At 41.3% G+C, this 15557-nt stretch overlaps 1 protein-coding gene across 2 annotated transcripts; it reads left to right on the top strand.

The window, feature by feature from the left end:
• The first annotated feature begins 35 nt into the window (after positions 1-35).
• LOC146579964 (protein mono-ADP-ribosyltransferase PARP14-like) lies at positions 36-15557 on the top strand. Of its 2 annotated transcripts, XM_085266512.1 has the most exons (14): positions 36-255; positions 349-473; positions 2130-3644; positions 3729-3965; positions 4203-4427; positions 4578-4632; positions 4794-4940; positions 5619-5681; positions 5766-5942; positions 6040-6216; positions 6329-6943; positions 8012-8148; positions 12849-13029; positions 13472-15557. In XM_085266512.1, the coding sequence occupies exons 1-14, from the start codon at positions 84-86 to the stop codon at positions 13762-13764; spliced, it is 4119 nt and encodes a 1372-aa protein (XP_085122638.1). In that variant the 5' UTR covers positions 36-83; the 3' UTR covers positions 13765-15557. The 2 variants fall into 2 exon arrangements, with proteins under 2 accessions (XP_085122638.1, XP_085122628.1); XM_085266502.1 differs by lacking the exons at positions 8012-8148; positions 12849-13029; positions 13472-15557 and adding an exon at positions 7413-7632.

Genomic DNA, 15557 nt, shown 5'->3' on the forward strand with positions numbered 1-15557 from the left:
ACAAAAACAGGCACTCACAGAGCGGCACAACCAAGTTTTAGACGGGCTGAAAGTTCTCATGTTAGTGTAGAATTGCAGATAAAATGGATGAATATCCGTATCCACTGTTTTTTGAAGCCACTGACTTTACAGACAGAGAGAAGGAGAAAGTGAGGAGATACTTTCAGAAAAGGCGAGACTCCGGGGGTGGCGACTGCGGAAATGTAGAAAAACTCGGAGGAAGCGTTTATAAAATCTGTTTCAAGGAAAAAGAAGGTAGGACAGTCGATTATTTGTAAAATATTTTTTTGGGGGATTTGTGTTTAATTGCAGGCTGTTTCAGTGACTCTGTTTATGGATGTTTTACAGATCAAGAGAGAGTTTTGCAGAGGAAGTTTCACACCATCACTCTTCCGAGTGGAGAAGTGCGGCTGACCGTGAGCAGGACAAATTCGCAACAGACCTCTGACCAGCCAACGCCAAGCCAATCACTGGTACAGTTTACTGCTCTTTCAAACATGACTTTTGGTTACAGTAAAAACTGAGCGTCAGAGCCGGATAATGTTGCGAAACCAGTTTTAGAGGAGTTAGCCTCCAGGGAAAGTTGGACCGCTGAGGACAATATTGACAAAAACAGATGATTGTAAAATAGTTAAAACACATTGCAAGTACTGCAAAGAATACATTCTAAATAGTAAAACTCTCTCTTTTAAAAACTACACGATCATTAAATTCGATGTCAAGGACAAATTTACAGAATGTGTTTGTTGTTTTAGAAGAATATCAGTGATGTATCACTTCCTCTTCTTACAACATTTGGGCAATAGACACACCAGCCACTTTAGTTTTGGAAGTATATGTTTGCTCCACTTTTGCTGTGCCATCTTTGTTATTCATCGTTATTATTATGCCTCAGATGTTTTCAGTGGCTGACAGTTCTCAGGCTTCTTTAACTTATGAGTCTCACTTTTGATACAAAGTTTAAAATATAAGTGTAGTTTAGTGTTTAAATAAGGAAGCCCTTCCCTGAAAAATACATCATGTGGATAGCACAGCATGCTTTTGCATTAAAGCCTTTGTAGACAAGTAAGTAACCCATGCCATGTATGTCACTCCACCTCCATACCATCAAAGATAATGCTTTTCAGAACATGGGTGACAACAAGCAAGATGGTGATACACTCATGGGACACTTTACTTTCACCTTGATAGTACCAAGTAAGACTTCAGTACTGCTTTATATCTTTGCTGTTAGTTTTTGATTGTAATGAGTTGTCATTTGAGTTACTTTTTCTTTCCTATCAGCTCGAAGCAGTCTGGCCACTAAACTAGCACACAGATAAAAAACAAAACAAAACAAAAAACATCATGTTTTAAATGATTCACAAATTATTTCATTCTGCTTTCATTTACATTGTACACAATAGCCTAATTGTTTTAGAAACAGGGTTGTGGTGTATTTCTGTTATAAGACAGTGTCATAGTCAGACATAACAAAGAAAAACAAAAACATATTAACAGAAATATTAATGTTAATGTCAATCTGTTTTATCTACATAGGACTGTATGAATCTGTACCACTGGCAACTGCTGTGAAATCCAGTTTTTTGTGAAACGAGTTTATTTAGGAAACAAATACTTATACTTGTCTTTTTTTAAGAGGTGGTGATTAAAATGGTGTTTGGATGTTGGATGGATGTTGAGGTGCTAGGGCTGTGCGATATGACTTTAAATAAAAATCATGATTAATTGAACGCAATGACACACAAACTAGGTTTGTGCTGTAAATATGCTGAACCACTAAAGCTGAGATATTTTTGGTATTTTCTCATAGTTTTCTTCTTTTTGATTGATGTTGTGTTTACTAAAGTCAATTGGGCATTGGGCTCGGCGTTTCAAGTTTCCTCTATGATGGTTGTCATGCCACAGACTGGACATAGCAGAGATAGTACATAATGGGTGAAGTATTAATAAGTATAAAGAGAAAAGAAATAAAATACATGACATGGCAAAGATAACGTCAATTAGAGGTTTTGAAAGAGGGTTATGATTCATTTTTGACTTACTGCCCAGACCTATGTGGTACACAATAAGTAGCATATCTTATAGCATAAACTCACAGATTTGTTTGATTTCTTTCCGTCTTTTAGACCTCAACAAACCCAAACATAAAGGGTCTTGAGAAGACTTTCAGGATAGATGTTTTCCTGATGTTTTTCCTGAGAGACAACTGTAAAGCATACAAATTTTTTGAAAAACAACTGTCGTCAATCGGCTGCACAGTGGAGCTAAATTTTGATGAAGAGGAGGTTTTGGTTAGAGGGGAGGTTGACAAGGGTCCAGGAGGAGGTTTTGGTGGTGCTGCAGAGAAATGGGAGTATCAGGTGGATCAGGTCTTCGTTCAGCTCACCGAGACCTACAACTGTTTTCATGTACTTGAGCCAAAACAGATGAAAATGGTACTGCAGGACTCGGCCTTTAAGACAGATGATATCAAAGTTTACACAGAGAGTGGCTATGCTGTGGTTGTAGGAGAGGTTGATGCCATGAAGGAGAAGATTGCAATTCTGGAAAAAAGCCTACCCACCAAAAAGGAAGTGCCAATTGTGGAGAAGAAGTTCAAGCTCATAGAAGAAGACTTCAATCGAGAAATGCGTGCTAATTGTCCAGAGGTTACAATCATCAGAGGTAGTGCCATGATCACTTTGGAGGGCCCTGACAAAGAGGTGCAGTCAGGAGCTGCAAAACTGGTTGAACTAATTAAGAACATAAAGGAGAAGAGCGTTAAGTTCCCTACAGCTCTGCTAACCTTCATGAAGACCAGTGATGCCATCCCAAAATACCAAACTCGCTTCCAGCAAAGGTTCAGAAACCCTGTTTTCTTTGAGGTGGGTGCAGATCTGGTTCTGTCCAGTTTGTCCTCTGATGCTCTGAATGAGGCCGAGGCAGCAGTAATGAGAGACTTTAAAGTGACCACTGTACAGCTGCAGGGTGCAATAGATCTCAACAGGTTGAAAGAAATTCTGACGAAAGCCAAGAACGAGGCAAACAGTAGAGAGTTCAGAGTGGACATCAGCTACATGCCAGGCGCCAGGGGAACCTCAACAACCAAAGTCCGACTGGTGGGCTACAGTGAAAATGTGGCCAAGCTCAATGAAGTTCTTCATGACTTCCAGTTGAATCAAGTTTCAACTCAAGAAACCATCAATCTGCTTCATCATGACACTGTCTACTGTTTTGATAAAATCTTAGACTTGATTGGCATGAAGCAGACCAAGGTGACCTTACAAGCCTCACATTTTCCAAATCCTTGTGTGTTTGTGTCTGGTCCTCGATGTCATGTTCAGGAGGTCAAGAAGGCCCTAACATCAACTCTAGACAGTGTTGTAGTAGACACTTTGACTCTAGATGGACCAGGGGCTCAGCAGTACTTCCAGGAAGAGGGTAAAGTGACTAAAGAGCTGATAGAGGGTTCCTGTCACGTCATTATCCGAGATAAACAAACTGCAGCCATCCCAAATGTGCAAAGACCACAAAACACCAGCAGACTCAGCGACACACCTAGATCTCTCAGCTACAGCAGCAGCATGTACAGCACAGTTGGAAACTCTGCAATCAACAGAACAAACCTGAAGATCAAACTCAGCAGTTTAGAAAATGAACAGGTTTGATTATTTCCATTCAATTCTATTTCCCATAATCCCAAAATAAAATATCAATATTCATGTTATTCAATATTATTTCTGCAGGCGGATGTTCTGGTGGTCCCCATGCTCAACAAGCAGCTGACTTCTACAAATATTGGCAACAATTTGTTGGCCAAAGCTGGGAATGTATTAAAGTTAAAGTTTGATTCAGTCTTAGCCAGTTGTGCCCTCGCCCCTGGTGATGTTCAGCTGGTTGATGCACCTCCATCTCTGGGCTGCTCCAAGATTTTCTTCATTGAGTGCTTGCCTTGGGACGGAGTAAGAGGAAAGAGCGTTCAGGTAAAATTGAGGACATAATACTTATAGTGATGGAAAAGATCAAATTCATTTACCTTTAGAAGTACATGAATGAATTTCCTTTGGGATTGGTAAAGTTTCATGAAATTAAATAAAGTACCATTTCTGTGTATAGTCTGTGTATAGTAGTTTGGAATAACTTGATGTTATATGGCACAAACTTATAGAATGAAATCTAACTGTATCATAGTTTAAAAATATATAACTTTTGATTTGCAGGCTCTTGGTAACGGTCTGAAGAGGTGTCTGGAGCTTTGTGCACAGCTGAATTTGGGTTCAGTGGCCATTCCAATCATTGGGCCAGGAATTGTTTTACAATACCCGCTGAGAGAAGCTATTCAAGTGTTGACCGACATCATTCACCAGTTTGGATTATCTGCATCTTCTGGATCTCTTACAAACATCCACATTGTCATTAAACCTGGTTACCCTGATTCTGAGGCGGTCAGTGTCAATCGATATGTCCTGATCTGACATGTAACATGCATATCATACTATATCACTTAATTTATAAAGCACTTTAAAAAACAAAAACAGGGCTGTTCTGACCATGCATCAATTCTTTATCGTGTTATTCTGTGTTTTTATCTACAGTGCTACCACGATGTCTACAAACAGCTCAGCTTAAATATGAACCAGGGAGGCCAAGGTAAACTTGCACTACTCATACTGTCTTCAGTATGTGACATTGATGCATAGTGAGCAGATAAAAACCATTCAGCCAGTGTCATATTTTACCATCTTCATCAGCACCCTCAGTATCAGAATAAATTTCAGACAAAATCTAATGTGTGGTGTTCTTCATCTCAGCAATCTTCAGGTCCCTCACCAGTGACCTAGATGACATTGTCATGATACTGGAAAGTGGAGTTAAACTACATGTGGTGTTTGGTGACATCACTAATGAGACTACAGATGCTGTGGTGAACACAACAGACTTCCAAAATTTTAACCTTGGTAGGTGAAACACAAAGGCAGGAAGGCGTAGTGAGCAGGATGTTCACCCTGTAACTGTAAAGTTATTTTTAACCACAATGGTAGCATAGCTCTCTGTGGATGCCAAAGGCAGACAGCTATTTATGAATATTTGCTCAGAAATGGGGATGTATATTTGAATGTAATCTTTGAAGATTGAAGTTTTCATTTGGCATATACTTATGAACTGGCACATCATGAAATGAGCACAAGTAGTCATGGTCCCACAATGTATGTAATTAGTCAGTTACTTATACTTTACATTTAATGTGCATGTGGCTGCAAAACTAACTACTAGTTTACATTTTGTATTTTATATCTCGTACCTATCATGGTTGTAGTTTCACATTTTTTGTCCAAGTGCGGATCAGGCAAATTCAGCAGCATTTCCTATAAATACTTGTAGATTGATTGTGAAATAGAAACAGATCATGTGGCTTTAGTCACTGTCAGAGGAATCAAAACTAAGAAATCAAATGGGTAGAATGTCTGATATTACACTGCATGCATCTGTCTTAGAGTAGTTGAAATTGATTGAGATTTGTCCACAGCTATTTGAATGATTGCAATGAAACTAATGTAAAAAATACATCTAAGGTTGTTACTAGGTCCAGATTTATGTATTCATTAATTTTTTATTCTTTTTCTTCTCCTTCTAAGATGGGGTATGCAAAGACATCTTAACTGTAGCTGGACCACAGGTGGAAACTGAACTGAAAGCAGGTGAGAAAAAGAGAAGCAGCTATTTATCTTCTCATCTTACTTATCTGACTCTCACTCATGCTTCCTGTGTCACTTTCTGTGCAGCAAAAGTGGACCGAGGAGAAATTTATGTGACCCAGTCTGGAAACTTCCCCTGTAAAGCTATTTTTCATGTATGTGGACAAAGAGATGAAGCCCTTATTGAACAACTTGTGTGTGATATCATTTACTATTGTGAATGGTATAAATACAGCTCTGTGGCAATTCCGGCCATTTGTGCTGGTAAGTATTTTTTTTTGGCATTCTAAGAATTTATTGTGCTACACACACACACACACACACACACACGCACCCCTAAATGCAAGTGGTGTTTTTCCAGGTGCTGGTGAGTTGGACCCTGCTGTTGTGGCAGGAACTATTCTTCAAGGGATCAAGTCTTCTACATCATCTATGAACAGCCTCACCAACATCCGCCTCGTCCTGATTAAGATCGATGTCTTCTTGGCTTTTAAAGAGGAAGCGATGCAGATGTATTCCCCAGCTGTCATCAACAGAGGTGACAGAAATATTCACAAAGTGCCATCTTGTGTGGTTATTTAGTGTAGTGATTTTTAAAATAAAAAGCAGATTAAAAATTATTTTACTTATTTGTTTGATCCACCTTCCAGTGTCATTTCAAGAACAACAACAGCAACAACAGTCTGCTCCTAGTGTGAGTGCATACCTCAGCAGTCTCCAAATCAGCTCCACAAGTCAGCAGTCTGTCTTCACATTTCTGGGTCTTTCCAGAACGGACATTGACGATGCCATGGAAAAGTTGAAGCATCAATATCAGACGCAGTGCTCCAGTAAAACCTTCTCAAAGGAGGAACTGGAACTCCTCAACCGGGATGACATGATGGAGCTGAAGGATCTGGTGGAGTCTGAAGGTCTATTCATGCAAACTGATCAGTCTGGCGCCCTAACAGTGAGCGGGCTAAAAGACGGGGTCACCTGGGTGATGCAGAAAATGAGTCAGTGTCAGTACATGACCCTCACTAGAGAGGTGAGAGTGAGGGAGGAGGAGGATGTTTACAACAAAGTGGTTTGGTGCATCCTGGCAAATAATGGTAACTGGGAAAGACTTCCCAAATCAGCTAATCACCAATTGGAAAAAAACGAATTAACAGAAGGAATAACAGATGCACAGGGACTTATATGGGAGGTTGATGTACAGGCAATGGTGGCCACACGACCACTGAGCAGACAGACGACAAAGCTGAAACGACTTGAGAATCTTCCAGGTGAGTAGATAGTTCTCAGAGATGTTACAAAAATGAGCCAGACTGATACTGGAGTTTGATGCTTGAGAGTAATATAAACTTCAATAAACAAATGTTAAGGTTTTGAAAGAAATAATTCTACTAAAAAAGTATTAAAAAATGTACTTGTAAAAATAGTTGCAAAAGTCACTATGAGGAATGACAGTAACAGTAAACAGTTTTGAAACAGGAAATGTCAAAATTTCAATATCAGAAATATTAAAGTCTCTCCTTATCTGCTGATTTCAAATTGCATTGCAAAGCAGTGTTAGATTGGTGTCAGAAGGGCACCAATATAGCAAACAGTGTTAAGACTGATATGTGGCTGGACTGAACCAAATCCCAATTTTAAAACATCTATGCAATGTGTAAAAGTCAATGACAGCTTTATTGCTAAGCTCTTAAAAATACAAAGAAACAGAGGAGAAAAAATACTTTTTCAACTTCTTAGAAAACACAAGGCACAGAGGAAAAGAGCTGAGAGAGAACACAACAAAGGGCAAGGGAAGATTGATGAGACAGAGGAAAGAACTGGACACGAAGCGCAAGAGACGAAATACCACCAAAGTAAAACAGGAAGTAAAAGATGACAGACTCACAACATGAAAGTGTGACAGAGAGACAGAAGATAAACATAGAGACACAGCTGAAGGAACAGAATCGGAATAGAAAAGGGCTTTAACAAACTTATCATCAGTTAAAGAAAGCAAGCACTAAAGTCACAGAAAACAGGAAATTCAAAAGACTAAGGAGCTAAGCTAAGTCCAATGCCAAAACCAAAACACAGAATGAACCGAAAAAACTTTGGAACAGGAGAAAAAAACAAGGACAAACAAAAATACACAGTTAGAGAAATACTTAAGTGTCCCACAGAAGCCAAAACCCTGTGTCTAAGCCTAAACTTACAAGTTCTGTTTTTGTTCTTTTCATGCGCCATCCTACAAAAAAAACCCAACAACAACAAAACAAAACAGTTTCTTCTGTGTCTTCTCTTGTGTATACTACATTACCTGACTTAATAAAATATAACAAACATGTTGTCTTTTTCAGACTTTACTTTCCCTCTGTACTGGGACCCCATGGCTGCCAATGAGACTATGAAGGTGGTTTCTCTGGAGACTTCTTCTGCAGAGTATCACACAGTAAAGGAGGCTTTCAAACGAACTGTCCCCAAAACTGTGATGAAGGTGGGTGGCTTTTCCTGCACAAGTACAAGTACATATATACACAAGTACATGCATACAAGCTGAAAAAGTTGATTGTGGCATTACAGTGCAAACTGGTGAGCATTACTGACTGTAATGTGGTCTGCTTAACTGGTCAGCTATCATGATACATGTTAACATTCAGGGATTGTATTAAGTGCACCAGACTTTATATCAGCAGCGCATGTGGTCATTATTTACATTTTTTGGTAATATAAAAGGTGTAACAAAAAGGTATTTCTTTTTTTTTAATCTAAAAATGGTAAAAATATTTTTCCATTGGAATTTCTTTTTCCTATATGAAGAAAGAATGTCCTGTAACCCGGGGCAACTGCAGCATCATCACATACCTGCTCTCAAATAAAGATGGCGCCGGTGAGGTCGGCTGCCGTCACGACTGCTCCGACCACTTTTTCTTTGTCTTTGTTTTTTAAGTTAGTTTTCAGCGTTTCTAAATCGGCAAAATCATCACCATTGGGTACATTAGGTATGACAGTGACACTCTTGTTTCTATTGGTATACAATGTACTCACAATTCGAAGTTTTTAACTCCGGATCCGAGCTGGCCGAGTGAGATCTCGAGGGAGAACAAAGGGAAGCGGCGGCGGCCTAGAGGGAAGCGAGCCGGCATCAGGAACAGGCTGAGAGCTCGTGCACACCGCACACCTCTGCCTAGCATCCTGCTCGCCAACGTCCAGTCACTGGAGAACAAGCTTGACGACCTCAGGGCCAGGATAAAGTTCCAGAGAGACATTCGGGACTGCAATCTCCTCTGCTTCACCGAGACATGGCTGAACCCAGCGGTGCCGGACCACGCCATCCAGCCGGCCGAGTTCTTCTCGGTTCACCGCATGGACAGGACACGGGACTCGGGGAAGTCAAGGGGAGGCGGCGTGTGTTTAATGGTGAACAACAACTGGTGCAACAGTGCGAACGTTGTTCCTCTCACACGCTCCTGCACACCAAATCTGGAACTACTGTCCATCATGTGTCGTCCTTTTTATCTACCTCGGGAATTTACATCGGTCATTGTAAGTGCCGTTTATATTCCACCACAAGCGGACACGGTCACCGCCTTATGCGAGCTGCATGAGGCACTCACACAGCACCAGACACAACACCAGGACGCTGCGCTTATTGTGACGGGGGACTTTAATAGCGCCAACCTCAAACGCGCAGCGCCGAACTTTTATCAACACATCACCTGCCCCACCAGGGGTGAAAGGACACTGGACCACTGCTACACTACGGTCAAGGACGGCTACAAGGCACAATCCCGCCCCCCGTTTGGCAAATCTGATCACGCCGCCATCTTCCTCATGCCAAAATACAAACAAAGGCTGAAACAGGAAGTTCCGGTTCAGAGGAAGGTCGCGCGCTGGACGGATCAATCGGTGGCCGCGTTACAGGACGCACTCGATGACGCAGACTGGGGCATGTTCAGAAACAGCTCCGACGATGACGTCAACGTGTTTACGGAAGCGGTTGTGGGATTCATCGGGAAACTAGCGGATGATACCGTGGAGACAAAGACTATCACAACGTTTCCCAACCAGAAGCCGTGGGTGGATAAAACCATCCGCGACGCTCTGAGATCCCGCACCGCTGCCTACAACACGGGACTCATGACAGGGGACATGGACCCGTACAAAGCCGCGTCATATAACGTGCGGAGGGCGGTGAAAGAGGCGAAGCAGCGCTACAGGAGGAAACTAGAGTCACAACTCCAACAGAGTGACTCTAGGAGCCTGTGGCGGGGACTAAGGACAATAACGGACTATAAAGCACCAACAACCGGTATGACGAACGCGGCCGTGACTCTGGCAGACGAGCTGAACACTTTCTATGCTCGCTTCGAGGCTGCAGCTAAGGTCTCTGCTAGTGTTAGCGGCGCTAACGGCTGCAGACAGGAAGATACTGCCAGCACCGGAAACGTGCTCGTCATCTCCGAGCATGAAGTAAGGAGAGCCTTCAAGAGAGTGAACACCAGGAAAGCAGCAGGACCAGACGGCATCCCAGGTCGTATCCTCAGAGACTGTGCATACCAGCTAGCTCCTGTGTTCACTGAGATATTCAACATCTCTTTATCTCAGTCGGTGATCCCCACATGCTTCAAAGAGTCCATCATTGTTCCTGTCCCGAAGAAACCCCACCCTGCTTCTCTCAATGACTATCGCCCTGTAGCCCTCACCTCAGTAGTGATGAAGTGCTTTGAACGCCTGGTCAGAGACTTCATCATTTCTTCACTACCAGACACACTGGACCCACTACAGTTCGCTTACCGTCCAAATCGTTCCACAGACGATGCCATCTCTCATCTCCTCCACACATCACTCACTCACTTGGACACTAGAAGGGGGAATTATGTTAAAATGCTCTTCATAGACTACAGCTCTGCATTTAACACCATAATTCCCTCCACACTCACCACCAAGCTGGAGCATCTGGGACTCAGCTCATCTATGTGTCAGTGGATCTCCAACTTCCTAACTGGCAGACCACAGGCAGTAAGGATGGGCGGACATGTCTCAGCCTCCACCACTCTCAGCACTGGAGCCCCCCAGGGGTGTGTTCTGAGCCCCCTGCTGTACTCTTTGTACACATATGACTGTGTGGCCACTACCAGCTCCACCACCATCATCAAGTTTGCTGACGACACCGTCGTGGTGGGCCTGATCTCTGATAACAACGAGACGGCCTACCTGAAGGAGATTAGGAATCTGGAGAACTGGTGCCAGAGGAACAACCTCCTTCTAAACGTCAGTAAGACAAAGGAGCTGATAGTGGACTTCAGCACTAAGCAGGAGAGGAACTACCAGACCCCCGTCATCAACGAGTGCCCAGTGGAGAGAGTGGACAGCTTCAAATACCTCGGAGTTCACATCACGCAGGACCTGTCATGGTCCTGTCACATCAACACCGTGGTGAAAAAGGCCCGTCAGCGTCTCTACCACCTCAGACGCTTGAGAGACTTCCAACTGCCCTCCAAGGTGCTCAGGAACTTTTACTCGTGCACCATAGAGAGCATCCTGGCGGGAAACATCTTAACCTGGTTCGGGAACAGCACCATGCAGGACAGACGAGCTCTACAGAGGGTTGTGCGGTCAGCTGAGCGCACCATCCGCTCCGAGCTCCCTGACCTGCACTCAATCTACAGCAGGCGGTGCTGGACCAAGGCCAGGAAGATCGTGAAGGACCTCAGCCATCCCAACAACAGACTGTTCTCTCTGTTGAGGTCAGGAAAGCGATTCCGCTCCCTGAAGACCAACACAGAGAGACTGAGGAGGAGCTTCTTCCCGCAGGCGATACGGTCTCTCAATCACACCACCACACAGTACTGACCCACACATATGGTTCTTACACACACACTGGACTTTCTGGACTTTGGTTTTGCACAACACTGGTCACTATATTCTTCATTTCCGGTTAATACTTGTACAGCTGCTGTTATTGTGTATATATTTATTTATATTTAGATTTCTTCATACATTCTTATATAGTTCTATATTGTGTATTGTGTATTTTGTTGTACAGTTATTTTATTTTCAACTTTAATTTATATATTTATCTTTATCTTATTCTTCCCAGTTAAATTTACCCTTCATTCTAATTTGTGTTGTACAGTTATTTCATTTTTAACCTTAATTTATATTTTATTCCTTCCTAGTTAAATTTACCCTTTTTAATTTTTCATATTTATTTCCTATCTTATTCATAGCCTTTTCCTTTTTTGTTCTCTTTAGGTCACGAGCAGTTGTCCAAGCATTTCACTACATATCGTACTGTGTATGACTGTGTACGTGACAAATAAAATTTGAATTTGAATTTCCTACTAACCTCTGTAAATTTTGTATATTTTACTTTATTTAATTTTATATATATGTATACACACACACAGACACACACACACATATATGTATACATACATATTTGGTATACATATTGAGTAATGCGCATACATTCTTATATTTGTACATATATTTATTCTTATAATTCTCAGATTCCCATTCTTATAATTCTCTTTGTTCTTATGTTATTGTATTTTGCACACATCTGTTGCTTGTGAAGCTTGCACACAAGAATTTAACTCGCAGGGTCTATACCAGTGTACCTGCACATAAAAACAATAAAAGTGATTTTGATCCTTTTGTGTCCACACGTAAAACATGATTGGATTTAATTAATTTATTTAGTAAATTTATATATTAAAATCAAAATGAAAAAAGAGAAATACAGGAAATTAAAGAAAACAGAAATCAGTCACATTCTGTCAACAAATTAATTGCCACATTAAAAAAATAAATACATTATATTTTATTTTATCAATCAATTTATCTATCTATGTTGGATATTTGCAGTTTCCGGCCACCATATCTCTGTGGTCCATTGAACCGATGTCAATATATTTGCTCAGAAATGCTATGAAAAATTCAAACTCCCTACCTGAGAAATATCACGTTTCTAAAGTGTTTTTAATTTTTAAGTTTCTAAAGTTTTCAGTTTTGCAGTAAGAAAGTCATTAATTATTAACTGCTGTAATCTAAACTTCTCATACCTGAAACACATGCCTCAGCTTATGGTTACCACCATAAAGACATGAACTAAGCCATCAGATGTAATTAATATCCACACTGCTTTGTTTGGCATCTCTTTGATCCTTTGGCTTCGGTCTCTCTTGTCAGATTGAACGTTTGCAGAACGTTCACCTGCGGCGCGCCTATGAAGCCCAGAAGAAGCACATTTCTGATAAGAACGCACACGAGGGAGGAGCAGCGGAGAAACCTCTGTACCACGGGACGACCCAGGAAAACTGCCACTCCATCATGACAACTGGATTCAACAGGAGTTTTGCTGGGCAAAACGGTGATAATTGTTACTGAACAAGACAACATTTTTCTGTTGCTTCAAAACGAATCACTAATGTTGACTTTGTCTTAGAAATTATTACCTCCTATACACCAAGGTTTTACATATACATGTAAGTCTTTACCGCTCTGATCACTCTGACATTGTGTCTATATTGGTCCACCATTACATGGTGACAGATTGATCATTTGCAGACTGCTTCAAGTATTTTATGGTCTTGAATGTGGTTGTATTTAACCATCATTTATAGACACAAACAGGACTCTTAGGATATTAAATGCAAGACTTACAATACTTACGTAATATATGTTGGAAGTCACCATGTTTTATCAATTCAAATCAATTCAATTCAATTTTATTTATATAGCGCCAAATCACAACAAAAGTCGCCTCATATGATAACCTATTACTAATTCCTTTTTTTTCTTCCTACATTCAGCAACTGCATACGGTCATGGGACCTACTTTGCTGTAAACGCCAGCTACTCAGCCCAGCCCACCTACTCCAAGCCAGCTGCTGATGGTTCTCGGTTAATGTTCGTCGCCCGAGTCCTCACAGGCGTCTTCACTCAGGGCCAAGCTACCATGAAGGTGCTTCCACTCCGAAACAGCCAGCAGCCTCACAACCGCTTCGATAGCGCAGTGGACAAAATTGATAACCCTGCCATGTATATTGTGTTCCATGACAACCAAGCATACCCCGACTACCTCATCACATTCAAAGGAGATTAAGGGAAAAGTATTTTCTACTGTGGAAATATGAAGGTCCAAAAAGAACAATATTAAAGTTATATTTCTAACTACATAAAGATTTATGTAGTAACTGGAAGTGTGTGGAAAAGTTACATTTGTAAAGGACCCAGAAAATAGAAACTGTATAATTTTAATTGAATTTTGGTCGCATTATGCAAACATCTCAATCATCCAAGTAAGTAAATCCCAAAAAGTTGATTCTGTTCATTTGGATGTAGCATTTTTAGTGGGAGAAACGTTTCGTCACGCACCCAAGTGACTTCTTCAGTCTCAGCTGACTGCAGGTTTCCCCAACCCTTATAAACAGTGCATTTGCATAATGACTGAAACTACCACCAATGAAGGAACAATGGGCTGGCAGGTCAGTTCCTTGTTAATTGCGATTAATTAATTTGAAAAAAAAATAACGCATTTAAACGCACTTTGCATTCCAATCAAACAAGAAATTTTGTTAATGCACAATTTCCTGGTATACCGATTACACTGATGCACACATCAGAGCTACAAAGATGGCGTGCCCAAAACCATAGGCTGCATCCTCCCGAGGACCCGGCCATTGCGGTCTATGTGGGCCGGGTCTTTAGAAGGTCGGGTAGGCCGGAAGTAAACGGCTGTGAAATTGGATGGTCTAGCCTTCAGATTTGCGTCACTGCTGTCTCGGTGGAGTTTAATAAACTCAGCCGTCTGCTCCTTGCTATCTAAAATATAACAGGGCACTGGAGTAAATTCTTGACCATCTCACACTTCTGTTTATTCAGTTTTCTTCGTTTCAGCTGTGTGAAAACTAAGGAGGAACCCACCCGAGGGATTAATAAAGTTTTATTTAATCTAATCTAATCTAATAACTTTAATCTCAGCCAAACCGATTTACTCACAAACAAATAAAACACTGAAAAAGCCAAACAGTAACATTTTTAGGTAATCTAAGTGACTTATATATTACGTTTTACCTGAGTAGCGAAAGACTGCGGTGATCTGAAAATGATGTGCCGTTCTCGACGGCTCTAGTGACCCTCGAGCTCCCGGCTGGCTATCGAGCTGGTGGGTAACAGACGTCTCCAACAACGTCGGAGCACTTTTGCAAATATGCGATGTCTTGATAAACCGAGCAGATATTTGAAGATTACACAGCTACATTCTCGCCTGAAAATATATTAAAAGTTTATTTTGTGACCCAGAAAGCGTAATAAGAGTAATATTAAAACTAAGTAGCTGGGCTGGGCCGCGCTATGAATTCTGGGATATGGTGGGCCACGAAGGCTACACCAGACTCATCCTCCAAATCTGGGGAAAAGGAGGATGCATTTGTCTGCTGCATTTGGAGGAGTCTATGGTTTTAGACAGCCTTCGTCACCTGGCTGTGACGTAATTGGCCTACAAATGCGTCCTCAGGAGGATGCAGCCCATGGTTTTGGACACCCCCAGAATCAGAGTAAAGCGCGTTGCTAGGACTGGTCAAAGGCAAATTTAATTTCAAAAGAATGGCAGGCGGAAGCCTCGATAAAAGTGTGGTTTTGTGCAAACTGTGCAAAAAGGAGTTTGCATACAAGCACTTTAACCTTATGTTACTATCTAAATGCAGATGTAATGTAATGTAAATTTTAGAATATTATTAGCCTTTTTTACTTCAAAGTGTATATTTACTCCTCTTACCTCAGTCTGAAAGTGTATATTTATTCTTACTCTCTATATTTATTGCTATTCTTTTGCACTGAATGGAACTGGAGCCTCGTCGTCTCCAGTTCTCTATATACTGTACTGTATATAGCAGA

This window comes from Mchenga conophoros, linkage group LG3, assembly GCF_057382185.1.
Source record: "Mchenga conophoros isolate Kocher_MC1m ecotype Shallow Benthic linkage group LG3, M_conophoros_male_GT1.1, whole genome shotgun sequence".
NCBI classification, from domain to species: Eukaryota; Metazoa; Chordata; class Actinopteri; order Cichliformes; family Cichlidae; genus Mchenga; species Mchenga conophoros.